At 34.3% G+C, this 19,413-nt stretch overlaps 2 protein-coding genes and 1 long non-coding RNA gene across 3 annotated transcripts; 2 read left to right on the top strand and 1 right to left on the bottom strand.

The window, feature by feature from the left end:
* Positions 1-8,758: 8,758 nt before the first annotated feature.
* Positions 8,759-9,192, bottom strand: LOC141621567 (uncharacterized). Its single transcript, XR_012532455.1, has 3 exons — positions 9,146-9,192; positions 8,966-9,051; positions 8,759-8,804 (listed from the first exon to the last, which is right to left on the bottom strand). It is a non-coding gene; the product is annotated as an uncharacterized LOC141621567 (long non-coding RNA).
* A 2,842-nt stretch (positions 9,193-12,034) lies between these two features.
* Positions 12,035-14,263, top strand: LOC141618183 (protein FAR1-RELATED SEQUENCE 5-like). Its single transcript, XM_074435288.1, has 3 exons — positions 12,035-12,077; positions 12,587-13,038; positions 13,700-14,263. The coding sequence occupies exons 1-3, from the start codon at positions 12,035-12,037 to the stop codon at positions 14,261-14,263; spliced, it is 1,059 nt and encodes a 352-aa protein (XP_074291389.1).
* A 122-nt stretch (positions 14,264-14,385) lies between these two features.
* LOC141618182 (protein FAR1-RELATED SEQUENCE 5-like) lies at positions 14,386-15,645 on the top strand. The gene is made up of 3 exons (XM_074435287.1): positions 14,386-14,851; positions 15,009-15,398; positions 15,443-15,645. The coding sequence occupies exons 1-3, from the start codon at positions 14,386-14,388 to the stop codon at positions 15,643-15,645; spliced, it is 1,059 nt and encodes a 352-aa protein (XP_074291388.1).
* Positions 15,646-19,413: the final 3,768 nt, after the last annotated feature.

The following is a 19,413-nucleotide window of genomic DNA, read 5'->3' as shown; positions in this document are numbered from 1 at the left end:
ACGATTGATTAATTAAGTTGATTGTGTAGTTGGTCAAATTGGTCGGTCATGCAACGGAGAGGCTGGTACCCGGAAAGATCCGAGCTTACGTGGTCGAAAGTTCAAGCACGTAGGCGCCAATAAGTAAGAACAAAGTCTAGAATGCAAAGGGAGAACAGAAGGGCGGACACTCGCGTGAGAAATATGAGGAGCGAAGGCTCCTATTTATACTAATCACGTGAAGGAATTAGGGTTTCGGAGACTCTTTGGAAGTGAATCTCGGAAAGATATGAAAAAGATACGTGAAACATGCAGAAAAGGGCCTGAGAAGAGGCGCAGCAGCCACTGCGTCTCTTGGAAGAGGCGCAGCGCCTGCTGCGTCTATTCCCAGGAGGTTTCCTCCTGCTGAAGCAAGATTTCCGCGTTTGAGTTATGGTAGGACGGAAATAATTCGAATATCTTTAATATCTTATATGAATATTACGGGATATTATTTGCCAAAAGATAAAATTTATGAAATTTGGAATAGAAATATCCTAACATTCGAACATTCGACTCGGGATTTAACAGGTTATCGAAATGGAGACGGTTTTTGACCCGGACTCCGAATGTACTCTAATTACTGCCAAAACGACCGTATCGGTGCGTAGATGACATCTAAGAGGTAGACATTTAATATTTGAGCAATCACTTGACGATAATCTTACGAACTGTCACAAATCGTTCCGCGTATCAAACATGCGGCCCAATCATCACCGGGTGGTTTGCGGGAGGTACAGAAACGAGGTATCTACATATAGTAACGATTTTGTTGTGTTCCAATGATGGTTCAATCATGTTGCAACGACAGTTTAATGGTGTTACAATAATGGTTTAACTATGTTACTATAATGGTTTAGTTGTGTTACATATCCTACTATTGTTTGATTACGATATAATGATGTTACGTGAGTCTTCTTATCAATCTTTATCATAGAATTAAAGCAACAATCGTTCAAGAATTTTTGTGAAATTCAAAGGAAGCAAAACGATGAAATCTTATTTGCCGTCCACTAACTAACGTATTTTTTTGCCATTCTAAGTTTGAAATCTATCATACTCTATGATTCAGTGAGTGTTCCTGTATTGTTTATTAGTGTGTTAACAAATACTGCATTTTTAGATGACTCTTTTTATGTTTCTAGACTGTCAGATTAAGATAGACCAATCTCTCACATAAGGCACATCCATCTATGTTACATAAAAAAAATGGGGACTTTTTTTAGTGAAAAATATCTTGACTCATGTTTTCATCTATTCTGTTTCTGTTTCAAGAAACAACTCATTACTAACTACTTTATGAAATTATAATTAGTACCATAAAGGATGTTGAGTGTTATGAATAGTTGCTATGGCAATTTGTTTATTGCGGAACATATCTGAAACTTGTGTGCATGCTAAAGTTGTACAAGTTACTAATTTGTTTGCATAACCTGTTTTCTATTCACTACCTATAGTTGCTCACGAAGACCCACACGGAACTAGGAAAGGTGTTTGTATCATTACACAACTGCACATTTTAAAGGTTATTAGTGTTAGGTTCTCGTTATTTTATTTTTGTTTGTCGTATTCTAAAGGCTATTAGCTCAAATGGGAGAGCAATGTGCAAATTTTGTACAAAGGTATGGGTTCGAATCCCATATAGCCTTGTTTATTTAAATGTCCAAAGTCACTTGTTGACACGAGAAATACAATAACATAGTTGACTAGTCACGAATAATAATACTCGGGCATGCAAAACTAAATACTAGCAAGCCGTGGTTGGATTCGAGTGCACATTAGGAACTTGCAAGAGGCTGTATCATTGGAAGTGCAAGAGGCTATATCATTGGATGTTCTGATGGGAGCATGAGTATAACAATTTTTTAGAGCATTCTTAATCAACGTAGGATTACAACTTAGAGGTCTTTGAAGTCATAGCTTAGCAGAATTGGGCGCAACATGACAAGCGAAAAAAAGGCCAATAATTCTTTAGGGTAACATTAGTTTGTCCTTAGAGTAACACTAGTTATTCTCTAAAGTAAGGAGAGTACTCCCTCTGTCCCGGTCATTTGTTGTCCTTTTCCATTTTTGGGTGTCTCAGTCATTTGTTGTCCTTTCTATTTTAAGAATGAACTTGATGAGTAATTTGATAATTCTCATTCAATTTATTCCACTTGTCATTTAGTTATTGGTCTTTTCCTCTTTTCTTGGTATTTGTGCCAAAACAAAAGGACAACAATTGACCGGGACGGAGGGAGTACATGATAACCAATATGGGAGTCGAACCCACATCTTGTGCATTGTACAATGCTCTATCATTTGAGCTAATTGGCTTTCCAAATTCGTAAAATATAACTATTCATAATATACTCACAATACAATTTTGTTCTTCAAAATTTAAGATGTAAAGAAAGATCAGAGATTGATCTTCGGAGCAACAAAACATGTTGTCACAACCATTGATTAAGCATTTTACAATATTTAGAATATAGTAATAAGAACTAACTATAAGGGTGACACGATCCTAAATTTGGCTTAAAAGAGTCCAACATTTCCAACAAGATATTTTCTCCTGTAAGAATTTGGGACTTTATATCACAAAGATAAATTTGTTAGAATAGAAAAATAAACATGGTACAATGACAACAAAATGTGTTACAATGATAGCAAATATCTGTCACAATAAAACTCATGTTACAGTAACTTGTTCTACGTATTACAACAATAGCTTCTTATACGTATTACAACAACAAATAACTTGTATTACAAAGTATGTAACAATAGCAACTTTTGGTGTTACAATAGCGATTATTATGTGTTATAATTACAGTAACAAACAATCATATCGATTATGAGGGGGGATGAAGAATGTGTTACTATAAGTATAAATATATATTACAATAACAACGGGCATGTGTTATAGTGAAAGTTGTGTTATAATAACAAACACTTAGTGGCTGAAAGCTAAGCCAATCAAAATTCTTCAATTCATCAAAAAATATTTGAAATTTGCGACTCAATACAAAATATTGTAACCAAATAAATATTAATCACTCCGTAAAACTTAGCAAACTCAAATCAATAAAGAATTAATCTACAAAGATTGCCAAACAATACCTATGCACAGCGGATTGAACGAAAATATCCTATTGAAATCTCTAAGGGAAACGCATTGACAGTTTGACACTCGTCATCAAGAAATCAACACCACTAAATTAACTATTTAACTTATAGCCATCATAGTTGAAATTAGCAAAGTAAATATCCATATAAAATACTACCTGATTACTTGCTTCAAATACGATCTCGATATTAGTTGATCTTCAAATTTGTAAATCAAAATTAGGTACTATCAAGTGAAGTGCAAGCAAACTGCAGCGAAAACCTCGACGATTTCATGATAGAAAAGACTAGTTAATCTTGTCGGAGGAATTTTAATCTTGTCGGAGGAATTTTTAGGGTTTTAAATTTGATCCTTTCAATGTATCCTCGATCTATTCCGAGTAGGATGTATCAAGTAGAAAGATTTTTAGTTAGTATTGATTTTTAGTTGATTCATTGATTTTGGTAAAAAAAAATTGCATGAGAAAAGTTGTAGAAATTGTCGAGGGAGTTAGGAATGAGATTGTTGTTAGGAAAGAGGGACAATTAGAGAGAGAGAGAGGGGGGTGGGAGAGAGAGTTTGATTGTTTTCAGGAATGAGATTGTGAAACGGAAATGTCAAACCCTTGTAAAACAAAGTAATGCGCGTACTTTTTATGATCTACGTGGCACAATCTGGACGCTCAATTACATAAGATCCTACGGTCCTAATTGGTAGGACGGACTCACCCCAAGAGCTAGACTCACCGGATATATATATATATATATATATATATATATATATATATATATATATATATATATATATATATATATATATATATATATATATATATATATATATATATATATATATATATATATATAGGCTTGATCCGGTGAGGCCGCTAATTATGGCGAGGCGGCCGGCCTCACCATATTCCTTCATGGACTGATTTTCAATGTTTATTGGGCTGGAAACTTAGGGTCATTCCTAACTTTTCTTTTGGCCCAAATATTTTCTCACACACAAAAGCCCAAATACTTTACTCTATGTCTCTAAAATATAACAAACAAAATTCTTAAGCTACATCTTGTGAGACTACTTGATTTATCTAAGCTTGGACCTGATTTTGTGAACCCTATGCATGTTTTTGTGAATCTTGGACCTTATTTTGTGAATCTAAGACTTGAATAGGTGATTTTAGACATACATTGGCAATGGTAATTATTATATAATAATCGTATATTTATATTTGTTCATCTATGTGGGTCTCGAACCCACACCTTGCGCAATAGCACAATGCTCTACCTTTTGAGCTAATAGATGATATTGTACCAAAATTAATTATGCATCAACAAGTAACAAAGACATGAAAACATTAGTAACTTCATGTACATGTGAAACATGACACATTGGCTTATACAAGTATTTCTTACTATGAAATTAACCAATTTAAGTCCTACCTTCACAAAATCAGGTCCAGGTTTTACAAAAACAAGTTTCACAATATTAGGTCTAAAGTTCACATAATCATGTCTAGGTTTCACAAAATCAGATCTAGGTTTCACAAAATAAAATTCAGGTTTTACAAAATGAAGTTTCACAAAATCAAGTCGAGATTTCACATAATAAGGTACAAAGTTCACAAATCAGGTCCAGGTTTCACATAAACAAGTTTCACAAAATTAGGTCTACAGTTCACATAATCATGTCTAGGTTTCACAAAATCAGATCTAGGTTTCACAAAATCATTATTCACAAATCAAGTCGAGATTTCACAATATCAGGTACTAAGTTCACAAAACTAGCTTCAAGGTTCACAATATTAGCTCCAATAATAACAAACACTGAAAATACAAGGTTTATGATTTACAAAATAAGAAAAAGAGCAAAATAGGTGATTTTGACCATTTTATGACCAAATTTCACAATATTACCTTCTAGTTTCACAAAACAAGCTCCAAGATTCACAAAATAAGGTATATGATTCACAAAATAATAAAAGGAGCAAAGTAGGTGATTTTGACCATTTATGACCAAGTTTCACAATATAAGGCCTAGGATTCACGAAACAAGGTCTATGATTCACAAAATAATAAAAAGAGTAAAATAGGTGATTTCGACCATTTTGTGACCAAATTTTACAATTTTACCTTCTATTTTCACAAAACAAGCTCTAAGATTCACAAAATAAGGTATAGGATTCACAAAATAATAAAAGGAGCAAAATAGGTGATTTTGACCATTTATGACCAAGTTTGACAATATAAGGCCTAGGATTCACGAAACAAGGTCTATGATTCACAAAATAAGAAAAGGAGCAAAATGGGTGATTTCGACCATTTTATGACCAAATTTCACAATATTACCTTCTAGTTTCACAAAACAAGCTCTAAGATTCACAAAATAAGATATATGATTCCCAAAATAAGAAAAATAGGAAAATAGGCGATTTTGACCATTTATGATCAAGTTTCACAATATAAGGTCTATGATTCACAAAATAATAAAAAGAGCAAAATAGGTGATTTCGACCATTTTGTGACAAAATTTCACTATATTACCTTCTATTTTCACAAAACAAGATCTAAGATTCACAAAATAAGGTATAGGATTCACAAAATAATAAAAGGGGGTGATTTTGACCATTTATGACCAAGTTTCACAATATAAGGCCTAGGATTCACGAAACAAGGTCAATGATTCACGAAATAAGAAAAAGAACAAAATAGGTGATTTCGACCATTTTATGACCAAATTTCACAATATTACCTTCTAGTTTCACAAAATAAGCTCTAAGATTCACAAAATAAGGTATATGATTAACAAAATAAAAAAAATAGGAAAATAGGCGATTTTGACCATTTATGACCAAGTTATTCACAATATAAGGCATAGGATTCACGAAACAATGTCTATGATTCACAAAATAAGAAAAAGAGCAAAATAGATGATTCCGACCATTTTATGTCCAAATTTCACAATATTACCTTCTAGTTTCACAAAATAAGCTCTAAGATTCACAAAATAAGGTATATGATTCACAAAATAAGAAAAAGAGGAAAATAGGCGATTTTGACCATTTATGACGAAGTTATTCACAAAATAATAAAAAGCGCAAAATAGGTGATTTCGACCATTTTATGACCAAATTTCACAATATTACCTTCTAATTTCACAAAACAAACTCTAAGATTCACAAAATAAGGTATATGATTCACAAAATAATAAAAGGAACAAAATAGGCGATTTTGACAATTTATGACCAAGTTTTACAATATAAGGCCTACGATTCACGAAATAAGGTATATGATTCACAAAATAAGAAAAAGAGCAAAATAGGTGATTTCGACCATTTTATGACCAAATTTCACAATATTACCTTCTAGTTTCACAAAACAAGCTCTAACATTCACAAAACAAGGTCTATGATTCACAAAATAATAAAAAGTGCAAAATAGGTGATTTCGACCATTTTGTGACCAAATTTCACAATATTACCTTCTAGTTTCACAAAACAAGCTCTAAGATTCACAAAATAAGGTATATGATTCACAAAATAAGAAAAAGAGGAAAATAGGTGATTTCGACCATTTATGACTAAGTTTCATAATATAAGGCCTAGGATTCACGAAACAAGGTCAATGATTCATAAAATAAGAAAAAGAGCAAAATAGGTGATTTCGACCATTTTATGACCAAATTTCACAATATTACCTTCTAATTTCACAAAACAAGCTCTAAGATTAACAAAATAAGGAATATGATTCACAAAATAATAAAAGGAGAAAAATAGACGATTTTGACCATTTATGACCAAGTTTCACAATATAAGGCCTACGATTCACGAAACAAGGTCAATGATTCACAAAATAATAAAAAGAGCAAAATAGGTGATTTCGACCATTTTATGACCAAATTTCACAATATTACCTTCTAGTTTCACAAAACAAGCTCTAAGATTCACAAAATAAGGTATATGATTCACAAAATAAGAAAAAGAGGAAAATAGGCGATTTTGACCATTTATGACCAAGTTAAGGTCTATGATTCACAAAATAATAAAAAGAGTAAAATAGGTGATTTCGACCATTTTGTGACCAAATTTCACAATATTACCTTCTATTTTCACAAAATAAGTTGTAAGATTCACAAAATAAAGTATAGGATTCACAAAATAATAAAAGGAGCAAAATAGGTGATTTTGACCATTTATAACCAAGTTTCACAATATACGGCCTAGGATTCACGAAACAAGGTCAATAATTCACAAAATAAGAAAAAGAGCAAAATAGGTGATTTCGACCATTTTATGACTAAATTTCACAATATTACCTTCTAGTTTCACAAAACAAGCTCTAAGATTCACAAAATATGGTATATGATTCACAAAATAAGAAAAAGAGGAAAATAGGCGATTTTGACCATTTATGATTCACAAAATAAGTATCTGATTGGCTAACGATTGGGCAATAACTAAGTTGACTGTATTTTGAGGTTTTTTTAACAAGGTAATCCCTTTTTTTTCACATACATGGTAACTCTACTTTCTAAAAAACACTCAGCTTAAAACACTCAGTTACTGTGCTTATTGGAGTTCTAAAGGGTGGGATGGATTGACAGAATATACCATCATAGTAATCCAGTTTCTTGCTACTTTTTAGTATTAATCACATTCAATATACTATCATAGTCCCACATCGGTCGTGTGGGAGGCTTGATGTGGGATTGTGGGGTGGGTTCTCCCAATATCCATATCAATTCCACATCAAGCCTTCCACACGACCGATGTGGAACTCATGTCCCATACCATGCAATGGACCGTAACATTATGCCTCTGCAGTCATACTTTTATTATGATTTATGCACATTAGATACAATTGTCACACATCTAATACAATAGTAGTACCTTCATCCAGTTCAGAAGCATATCCAAGTGAGTGTCACCGCCGCCCGATATCAAAAGCCATGAACTCCTGTGATATGTGTGGCAATGTTACATATGGCACAAGTCGATAGTTCATAGAACAAAGTGAGCCACATTAAACTTACTATCTGAGCTTTGCAGATTAATATACATAACCTTATCTTTGTGTTTAAATTATAGAGTTTGTTCAAATGACCCTATTTAAATTTACTCCATCAATGTCGACTAATCAAAATCAAAGGCATATGTAGCTTAATCACACCATCAATAATAATGGTGATTAAATTTACTTTATTTGCGGTCCTAATCATTTGTTTAATTTTTCATTATATGTAAGCAAAGGGTTAAAAGGATATAAGAACAGTAGATTCTTTCAAAACGGATATATCTTCAGAATAAAACGGTTCAAACAATACTGGAACTTATAAGATGGGATAAACGTTTTGCTAATTTCAACGACATATATGTGTTTTGTTTTATGTGTGATATGATACTCGAGTCTTTAAGCTTAAGACGGATATGCCTATTTAAAATAAAAATGTGTATGGAAGAAAAGAGTACCTGAAGATGGCTGGCAATGTTATGTCTAGTGAGACAATCAATACCCATAAGCTCTAGAATTCTTGAAGGGACAGCCTTATCCACACCTAGTTGCTCTACCGCTTGCACGAACCTCCTGTGAAGCTCTGGTGTCCAATCCACCTAATTAATTCACACCATCATTATTATATATATAATGCTCTTTTCTTGAAAAAGATCTCTAATTCTGAGGTCATACTCAATTTGAGGAATCTGCACATCAGTGAACTTTTACTAACCAGCTTATGGCGTGATGAATTTCACTCCGCAAATTTGACTCAATGGCAATATCAAAACAGAATGATTTGGAGTGTTGTTAACATCACAAAAGATGTCTTAGCATGTCAATTACAATATGGTGTGTCTTAACTTACCTGTTGGTATGACACCTTGTATCCCACAATCACAAGATGTGCTAGAAGATCGCCTTCCCCATGCATGACCTCCGATGACAGGAATTCTGCGATTCACACGCAATAAGGAAACATATGTCAGGAAACATATAGAGATGGGGAAGGTACTATAAGGTAACTGCCAAGAAAATTATTCTGTACCACTTATCATTTGTCGACTTGATTTGATGTTGCATTTCACATTGAACAATGAAGGAGAACCTCCATCTTTCCCATCAATGCCATAGTTAATAGGCAAACTACTTTGAATTTTGCCTCTATCAAGTATAAGAACAAGCAAGAAAAATCTTTTCAAGATAACATTCCCTAAGGTTTCATAATAACCTGGCCCGTAAAAAGTCGTCAACTCTCTTATTGTAAGCATAAGCTCTTGCTAGACCAAAGATGTGCAAAGAGTCATTTTCAATCACCATTTTCAAAAAAGCTGTGTGTTGTTTACTGTTGGAATTTTCATTAGGTAACAGTGATTCACCACCTAAGATGATATATAATCCGATTTGTAGCCAAACTTGATTGTAACACATAAGAACCTTAACCACTTTCTCCCTCATTCCAAAATCAGTAACTATGGGACAATGTGCTTTCATTTTAAGCCTGCCTTCGTCAATATTCCGCAAAATGGAGACTAGCAGAGAACTGAATTTTAGAAAGCTCCTCCCAAAATACCAGTTTCTACAATCGACGAAGAAATGAATATATTTGGTGATTCGCACATAACATTCACAATAGTCCAAATCTTATACCCCAAAATGAAAGGTAATGAATCATGGTGAAAAATAAACTCGAACAAACCCTTTTACCCTTTAACCCCTACAAGAAGCGTGTAAAAGGAGCGACTAACAACTCCCAAACTATACTTAAAAGGTTTCAAAATAGGAGTATTGTCACGTACAATATTCTCCTTGTTCCATATGCAAACCGTTCGACAACACAGTGGATCTAACATTATATTTGAGATACATTTCCATAAACAACATAGACTCCGATTATTTCTATGAAGAACTATACCCTAATTTTCAAATCAAACAAAGTCAAAACGTAAAGAACTTGTTGAGTCGGAGGAAGTAGCACTCTACTCTAAAAACCTCAATCATGCACTTAAACAACCTAAAACTTGTTTAAGAGCTCAATCAATTTGCATAACAAGTGAAAAATCATAAGAGAGAGCTAAGTTTAAGTGGATTAACCTGATTTAACCCAATCAAGGGAGAAACATAAGAGGGCAATCAAATATGTATTTCATCATCGAGAAATAGTTTGTTTGTTTTTTCACAAATGCTGATAAATGAAAAACTGTAAACAATGTTCCTAAGTAACCTGTTGTAGCAGGTGTAAATGGCTTAATTGTCTGCATAAAGGAGACCGGTATGTAGCATAAGCTCACATTCCCCAAGACAATGTTGAAGCAAAATACAACTGACATAGGGAAAATCCTTTTCCATAGGCACGATCACCCCGGCACCAACACTTGGCGTTTCCAAATTTCTTGACATATGAAATTTGTATTTTGGGAGCACATTCAGTCTTCTTCGAAAGCACCCTCCTCCTTCGAGCATCAAACAACAACCAGTATGTAAAGAGTTCACATAAGCTACAAATTTAGTTCAAACATCAAATATACAGTCTCATACTTCTTCAGCAACAGTCCGCACTCTATATCTTAGGATTACAATTTTCGTGAACACAGCTGAACATCTAAATCTAACAATTATCACAGCTTTGAGTTTGTCATCTTAAATTTCTGGATGAACACAGCTGAACATCTAAACCTAGCAATTTTCATGAACACTCAAGAACCGCTTCTCAATTAATCGTAATCCGGAATTCTCAAGAACATCATAAATTAATTTAACACACATTCACTCTTTCGCCTACTTTTGTATTCATAATTCATTTCCTTTGCAATCAAAAACTATGAATAACATATATCATCAATAAAATCACGCGATTGTAATTTTTAAGACGTCATAACCTAAAACTTAATTAGAAGCAAATTAAATCAACAACAAATACAGAACTAACTGAACATCGAAAAACAGAACATAATCGAAATCGAATCGCATAAACTATCAATCAGCTACGTCAATGCATCATCCTAGTCAACTTCTGGAAAATCAAGAATATGCAAGTTCACTAGAACATCAAAAACTATGCTGATAGTGCAAAAAAAGAAAAAAATCGATAAGTGAAATTGTGTACCGTATTGAGCAACATCGAGGTTGAATTCATCAAAATTAGGATGAATCGAAATTACAAAATTAGGATGATCGAAATTAGGATGAATCGAAATTGCTTAGATCGGAAAATAAATTAGATTGACGATGGCGATCAAATCTGAGCGATAAATGTCGATCGAAATTAGTGTGAATGACGATGAGCTGAAGAGAGGGAAAGTAAAAGAGTGCCAAATGAGTGAATTTGAGGGCGAAATGTCAGTTAGTTGAGTTTTGTATGGGAACACGTGTCATAATCTGATGAGTCTATAATAGTTAGATCTAATGGTTTAGAAAGGGTTCAGCTACCTCACTCTAAGAAGGGTGCCTCACGAGATTCAATTTCTATATATATATATATATATATATATATATATATATATATATATATATATATATATATAGAGAGAGAGAGAGAGAGAGAGAGAGAGAGAGAGCTAAGTTTAAATCAGTCCACTCAAATATATGAGTCCCTAAGTTCTTTTTTGGCCATTGGATTAGGTGAAAGCAATGGCTGAGATTTGTTTAGAGTTTTACGTAAAAAAAAAAAAAGAACTCAACAATTAATCTTAATGAATACACTTTTTATGCTCCCAACATTGATTACCTCGTATTCATAATCACAACTGTAATATCTCCCTTCACTTTCTATCTCTATAACCTTCTCTCTAACCCTTTCTTCTTCCTCATATTATTCCCTAAAAAATTAATCTTCATACTGCGTTAGAAACATTCTTTCATCCTTTATTTAGTTCTTTATTATTCCCTATAAATTTCGTCCATATTCATCCTTTATTTAGTTCTTTATCTATTTTTCATGGCTGATATGGAGATTGTGGCTTATGAGGCTGTTGAGAACGGTAAGATAGGTACTCCTAATTTAATTGGAGTATAGAGATATTTTAATAGTTATCCTTGTTAAACGTCTTTATTGTCATAAAACATATTGTGTTTATATGAACAGTAATATGGAATGTATGTAGTTGTAATATTTGCATGGCGTTAAATTTATCTTCTTCTTTCTTTTTGGGGTGGCAGATGAACATGTAGTGGTTGTATGTAGACATTTTAGAAAAGGGAGAGGAAAGAAGCTAAGGAAAAAAGGTTACATAAGGGATTTTTAGACGATACAGGGGAGATGAGTGGCCGTTGGTAATAGTTTCTTGATTAGGGTTTTTTACAATTTTTGTCTTAGTTAAATTTTTAGGTATTATACATTAAAGTTTTGTACAATTTTTGTCTTAGTTAAAGTTTTATGTTTTAGAAGTTTTTTACTGATATGTTACTGATATGTTAGTATGTTGGTATAGTTTCCTTTGAGCAGGATTTTTTTTACTGATATTTTAGTTTGTGATTTTTTTTTCGTCAGGTACAGTTGATGCAGATGATGAAACAATTCCACCTGACGTATTTACACCGTACATCGGGATGGAGTTTGGGGATATTGAGGAAGCTATAACATTTTATAAGGTGTACGCACTTGGGATTGGGTTCAATGTGAGAAAATACACAACCAAGAAGTGGCGTGACGGAATTATAAAATCAAAACTATTGGTTTGTAATAGGGAGGGGTTTACAAAATCAAGTAACGGAAGTATGAGTAAAGAAGAAGATGGAGGTAGGCAGGAGAAAAGAAATAAGCTAAAGAGGATGGGTTGTAAAGCTCGGATGAGGTTATTTTCGAAGAATGGTGTGCTTTTAGTAGACCGGTTTCATGAAGATTATAATCACGAGCTTGTTGCTGTCAAAGATAGGGAGTTTAAAAAATTATCAAAAAACATTTCCAAGTATCACATGGGACTAATTGTCTCAAATTCAAGGGTTGGTAACTTAGATTTGTTAATTTTAGAGCTAAAGTTTTAAAATTTATGTTTAAAGTTTCAATACTGAGTGTGTATTATGGTGTCATACTTTTTATGTTGTACATTGTTGATGTTTGAAATTTTGTATATTACAATTTCGAAGTTCGCGCATAAAGTTCCATTATAGAAATATGTAGTTGAACTTCCAGAAATTGTTTTAATGTTTCACAAAGTGGGAGTTAAACTTTCAAAATTGCCGTTTAAAGTTTCAATGCTATATGTGGCCATTTGCAAACCTGAACTGTGTTGAAGTTACAAAATTTGTCGTTAAAATTGTAAAGTTAACGTCTAAAGTTTTAGTACTCAGCTTGGGTGTTAAAAGCCAGGGACGTAATTGAAGTGTCATATTTTGGGGTTTTAATTTGAAAGTTTGTGGACAAAGTTTCTGAAGATAATGTTGTAATTTAGTTTCCATTAACTGAGTTAAAGTTTAAGAAATGAGTGTTGAATTTTGGAATGGAACGTTTAAAGTTTCAATGACATTTACGCTTGTGAGTATGAATTTTTCTGAACTGGGTTAAAGTTTCTAATACTGATAGGTAGAAATAAGTAGTAGACGTTTGAAGTTTCGAGTGTGAATTTAATTTCTGTTGTGACGTTGGTTTGTTAATTCATTGCAGCTTAATATAGGAGCAGCAAGGACTTACAGAATGTGTAAGGAGGTTGTTAACGGGTATCACAATATAGGGGCTAGTTTGAACGACTTCAAAAATTTCCAAAGAGACATTAAGTGTTTTATTCATGAAAGGGACGGACAACTTTTCATTGATCACTTCAAGAACATGGCAGAGACTCGGCCAGGTTTCTACTTCGACTATGATGTTGACGTAGATGGTAGCCTACGCCGCACAATTTGGGCGGATGGCATTGCTAGGAGGAACTACTCCGTCTTTGGAGATGCCGTTTTTTACGATCCTACTTACTCCACTAACAAGTACAAGATGGTTTTCACTCCCTCCACAGGGGTTGACAACCATAAACAATCAATAACTTTCTGTTGTGCCCTTATAGCGAAAGAAAATACGGAATTGTTTAATTGGGTGTTCGAGAGGTTTTTTGATTGCTATGGGGGGAAAGGAACCAAAGTACATAATAACAGATCAAGATCCTGGAATAATTGCGTCAGTACCCGAAAAATTCAAGACAGCACGACATCGTTTCTGCATGTGGCACATTATGAATAAGGTTCCCTGTAAGTATGGTAGCAAAAGGAAAGATTACCAGGTTTTTCTAAAAAAAGTTAAATGCTATTGTATGGGATGAGGAACTTGAAGCAGAGGAGTTCGACAATAGATGGTCAGCAATAATGGAGGAACACGTACCCGCTGACATTGAATGGTTTACGGACTGCTATGATATAAGGAGACAGTGGGTGATGGCGCACTGTAAGGACTTGAGAATGGGGGGAATTATGAGGACGACACATCGGTCGGAGAGTGAAAACAGTTTTTTTAAGAGGTTTGAGGCCAGAAATGGTACTCTTGTTGAGTTTTGGATGTGCTTTGAAAGTGCTTTGGATCAACAAAGACACAACCAGAAGAGGCTTGATAACGAAAACCGTCAATCAAACCCTAAGTTATGCAGTAAGTTGGCAATAGAGAGTGATGGGGCGAAGATTTACACACATGATATCTTCGAGGAGTTTCAAGAGAAGTTAAAGAATACAATTGGTGGATTTAGTTGCAAGGGTTTCTTGGAGTCGAACAACTTACATGTTACTACCTTGAAGGATTCATTGGGAGGTCGTAATTTTGATGTTCAGTATAACCCAGGTATGAGGCATTTAGTACCTTGTTGATTTATTACTTGTTGAAAAGTGTTTTACGTAGTTGAAGTAGTAGAATTTCATGAAACTGTATTAAAGTTTCAAAGTGTAAGTAATAAAGTTTCTGTAAGTCATGAACGTTTCAATTTCATTTGCTAACTCAGGGACATTTGAGGCGAGTTGTTCCTGTAAACTTTTTGAGAGGAAGGGACTACTCTGCAGGCACATAATTTGGGTTTATTCCGGTAATGGGGTAAAAAAAATTCCGGAAACTGGAATTGCTAGGAGATGGACAAAGGATGCATTGCGAAGTGGTGACTATAGTTGTACCGGGGAGTGTACAGATGACATGGATATTGTAGACAGTAAGCAACTTTGGATGACAAAATTGTGGTCGGAAGTTCACGAAACAATTGGAATGCTTGTTGATAAGGAAAAGGAAGACGTTGAAGGTCTAACTAATTTAATAAGGGAATTTAGAGAGAAGCTCACACCGGTAGCTGAGAAGTTGAATAAACAACAACAAATGGAAAAATTACTTGGTTGTAAAGCAAGTAAGGATATTTCTATACTGCCACCTAAATATTCCAAAAACAAGGGAAAAGGATTTTGTCTAGTAAGGCGAAGGCCGTTGCAATTGCAAGTAAGCCAAAACGCATGTGCAATAATTGCAAGCAAATGGCACACCATGACAAGAGGATCTGTCCTAACCCTTTTGCTGAGCGTCCACCGCAATTGTCGGAATCATCTGAAGAAGAGGAGGAGGAAGAAGAAGAAGTAGGGGACTTATCGGAGGAGTAGAATGTTTTTTTTATTAGAATGTATTCATGAAGTGAATGTCTTAGGCTTTTTGGTAAAACTTTGAAGTTAATCTTTTGTATGAAAAGGAACAAGTTGTTTGTGTTGTAAGACAAGTTTTTGAAAATCCTGAAGTAGGACTATTCTAATTTGGATGTCATCGTTGAAGTTCGAATTTTTTTCTTTAAAAATTGTGAAGTTTATGGTTAAATTTTAAGTAGCCAATTTTGGAATTGAAAAATCCCTGCAGTGTTGAAGTTTCACAATTATTCGTATACAATTTCCAGTTTCACGCATGAAATTTTAAAAGTATTGGTTTGGAATTTAAATATTAGCTGCTTAGTTGAAGTTTCAACATGAGTGAGTTGAAGTTTCAAAGTTGATGCTTAAAGTTTCAGAATGTGGACAATTCACATGAAATTTATATATTATTGATTGAAGTTTCAAAATTTGTGATTTGAAATTTCAAAATGCGTCGTAAAAGTTTCAGGAGTTAAAATTGGAATTTATATATTATCTACGTAGTTGAAGTTTCAACATGAGGGAGTTGAAATTTCGAAGTTGAGGCTTAAAGTTTTAGAATATGGACAATTCACATGAAATTTAAATATTATTGGTTGAAGTTTCAAAATTTGTGAGTTGAAATTTCAAAATGCGTCGTAAAAGTTTCAAGAGTTGGAATTGGAATTTAAATATTATCTGCGTAGTTTAAGTTTCAACATGAGGGAGGTGAAATTTCAAAGTTGAGGCCAAAAGTTTCAGAATGTGGACAATTGAAATGAAATTTAAATATTATTGGTTGAAATTTCGAAATTTGTGAGTTAAAATTTGAAAATGCATCGTCAAAGTTTCAATAGTTAAAATTGGAATTTAAATATTATCTCCTTAGTTGAAGTTTCAACATGAGTGAGTTGAAATTTCAAAGTCGAGGCTAAAATTTTCAAAGTTGAGGCTTAAAGTTTCAGAATGTCGACAATTCACATGAAATTTAAATATTATTGGTTGAAGTTTCAAAATTTGTGTGTTAAAATTTCAAAATGCGGCGTCAAAGTTTCAAGAGTTAAAATTGGAATTTTAATAGTATCTGCTTAGTTGAAGTTTCAACTTGAGTGAGTTGAAATTTCAAAGTTGAGGCTTAAAGTTTCAGAATGTGGAGAATTCACTTGAAATTGAAATATTTTTGGTTGAAGTTTCAAAATTTGTGAGTTAAAATTCAAAATGCGTCGTCAAAGTTTCAAGAGTTAAAATTGGTATTTAAATAGTATCTGCTTAGTTGAAGTTTCAACATGAGTGAGTTGAAATTTCAAAGTTAAGGCTTAAAGTTTCAGTCTGTGGAGAATTCACATAAATTTGTATAGGAACGTTTAAAAGTTTGGAAACAAAGTTTCCAAGATGGGTACTGGAGAACAGTGTTCTGTATTAAGTTACAAAATTCTTGAACTAGCATTTCAAACGTTGGCCATAAAGTTTCAACTGAAAACTTGCAGACTGTTTTCATTTAAAGTTGATCGTGCTAGAAAAGTATAGCAAGTACCAGTTTTAGAACATTCAAAACAGTACACATGATCAAACAGTAGTAGGCGAATGAAACATTAATACAACATTGTTATTTTTTTATTCAAAGTCTTCGAAACTTTACGCCTAGCATATACGATTTGCCATAAGCTTTCTTTTCCGGCAATAAATTTTGTCACCTTCTCCATGGTTTCTGCTCGAACTTTGTTCATATCGGCTAATACAAGGGTCGCAGCCAGTTGGATAACCAGATAGCGCCGACCAACCTTCTTCGGAAGGTCTTCATGCTCGAAAGGGGCACCCTCGTAACATAACATATGCATCATGGTGAATAATCCAGACTTGAGTACGTTAGGTTTTGGACTCTGCCATTTAAATTGGATCTGGCGGTGCTTAAACTTAGCGACCTCTTCTGCTCCGGAAACGGATCTTGATTCCAGGTAGTCACTCATTGCACCGGACTGCACATAAGTAAGATGTAGTCATAAATTTAGTTACATATAAGGTGCATCGAAATTCATCGAAGATATAGAAAGAAACTTACAATGATTTGAGACACCTTGAAGACTTGAGAATTCTTAAACTGCGGGTAGATCTGATGGTGAAGGACGTCGATAGTCCTTGAATTGAAATTGATACATATGCAAGCAAAATGATCGTCAATATTAACTGGTACGAAGATGAGCTCTGCATTTAAGTTGAACGTATGACCACAGTGCTTGATGTACAAGTCCCAAATATGGAACAGCGTATCGTAATACGCACTAGTCTGCGTCTCCTGTGTACCCTCTTCTTGATTTTCCAACCATCGCGTAACTACGCCCTACGAAATATTTGTTCTTAGAACTGGTTACAGAATATTTCCATTTGAATTATATCAATTTTATCAATTAAATGTCATCTGAAATTTAAAAGTAGATGCGTACCGTGTGGCGTAAACCTTAGAACTGGTTACAGAATATTTCCTTTTTGTGGTCATATCCTTCACTAGTAATTGGTTGCTCCTTAGAGTCTTAGATACGACAAGGGTAGTTAAATCAGCAACACCGCAGTCGAGGGTGCAACCAAGACCATCACCGCTCCCCCTAGGACGACTTTTAACAGTGGATAACTTAGTTATCGGAGAATGAGCTATTGTGGTTGTTGCTTCAGGGGTAGTTGGATCAGTTACACTTAAACGGGGACGCTTGGATCCTTCAAGGGGTGCTTGGCTACTTCTTTTAGGGCCGACAGATTGAACAGCTTATTCTGTGGACGTTGTTGTTGCTGCACAGACAATAAGTTTACCTTCTTTGAATGATTTCGCCGCAAAAATAACTTCTTCCCTCGACTTGTTAATGTCACTTAGTATAAGCGTCGCAACAATTTCAGCCCTGCACAAGTTCATTGCGTCCATGGTGCCTAACCCGCGGTCAAAGGGTTTGCCATTATAAAGGAGCATATGAATCATCATATACGTACCACAGTCATTGGCGGAGTATCCTAGACCTTGCCATGCAAAGTTAATGTTAACAAGTTTAAACTCGGTAACTGAGGAGCCTTTGTCTAACCCTTTTGAAACCAAATACTTGCCCATTTCGATTGCCTGTATGTATTTGAAAATGGAAACGAATATAGATAATAAGCATACATGTGAGCATTATATGTAGAAGGCAGATAAATTGATATTTAAAATTTCAGTTGTGAGGTCTGAAGTGGAAATTTACAAAGTTGTTGAGGTTTGAAAATTTGTATCTTAAAATTTCAAAGTTCACGCTCAAAGTTTCTGTACTTATGTATGTATCTGAAATTCCTTCAACTGGTTTAAAGTTTGTGTAAATTGATAAACAGTACCAATATAAGGACCCTTTTTAATGGATAGTACCAACATAAAAATTAATTTGTAAACAGTACCAGAATATTTACTCCGATCTACCAATAGTACCAACTTACACTTTCCGGCCAAAAATGACATGAAATGACTTAAATACCCTTATTATTAACTAGTTATTCTCTCATATTTTCCTCACCCTTGATATATGACTATTTCAGCCACCGAGATGCCAAGCCACCGCCACCGAGGAGCCCCGAGACCACCACGAGCAGACCACGTATGCTCAATTCATACCATCTCGAGCACCGTCGTGCTGCTCCCTCGTTTTGATGCAGCGAACCCGACGCCAAAACCCGAGCGCAAAATGGAACCACCATGGTCCATTCTCTGCCTCCTCGCCTAATTCACCAAGCAGCAACCCGTCGCAGCAGCCTAGTACCAAT

This window comes from Silene latifolia, chromosome X (genome assembly GCF_048544455.1).
Source record: "Silene latifolia isolate original U9 population chromosome X, ASM4854445v1, whole genome shotgun sequence".
NCBI lineage: Eukaryota > Viridiplantae > Streptophyta > Magnoliopsida > Caryophyllales > Caryophyllaceae > Silene > Silene latifolia.
The sequence above is the reverse complement of the archived record's forward strand: the minus strand, read 5'-3'. Positions and strand labels throughout refer to the sequence as shown.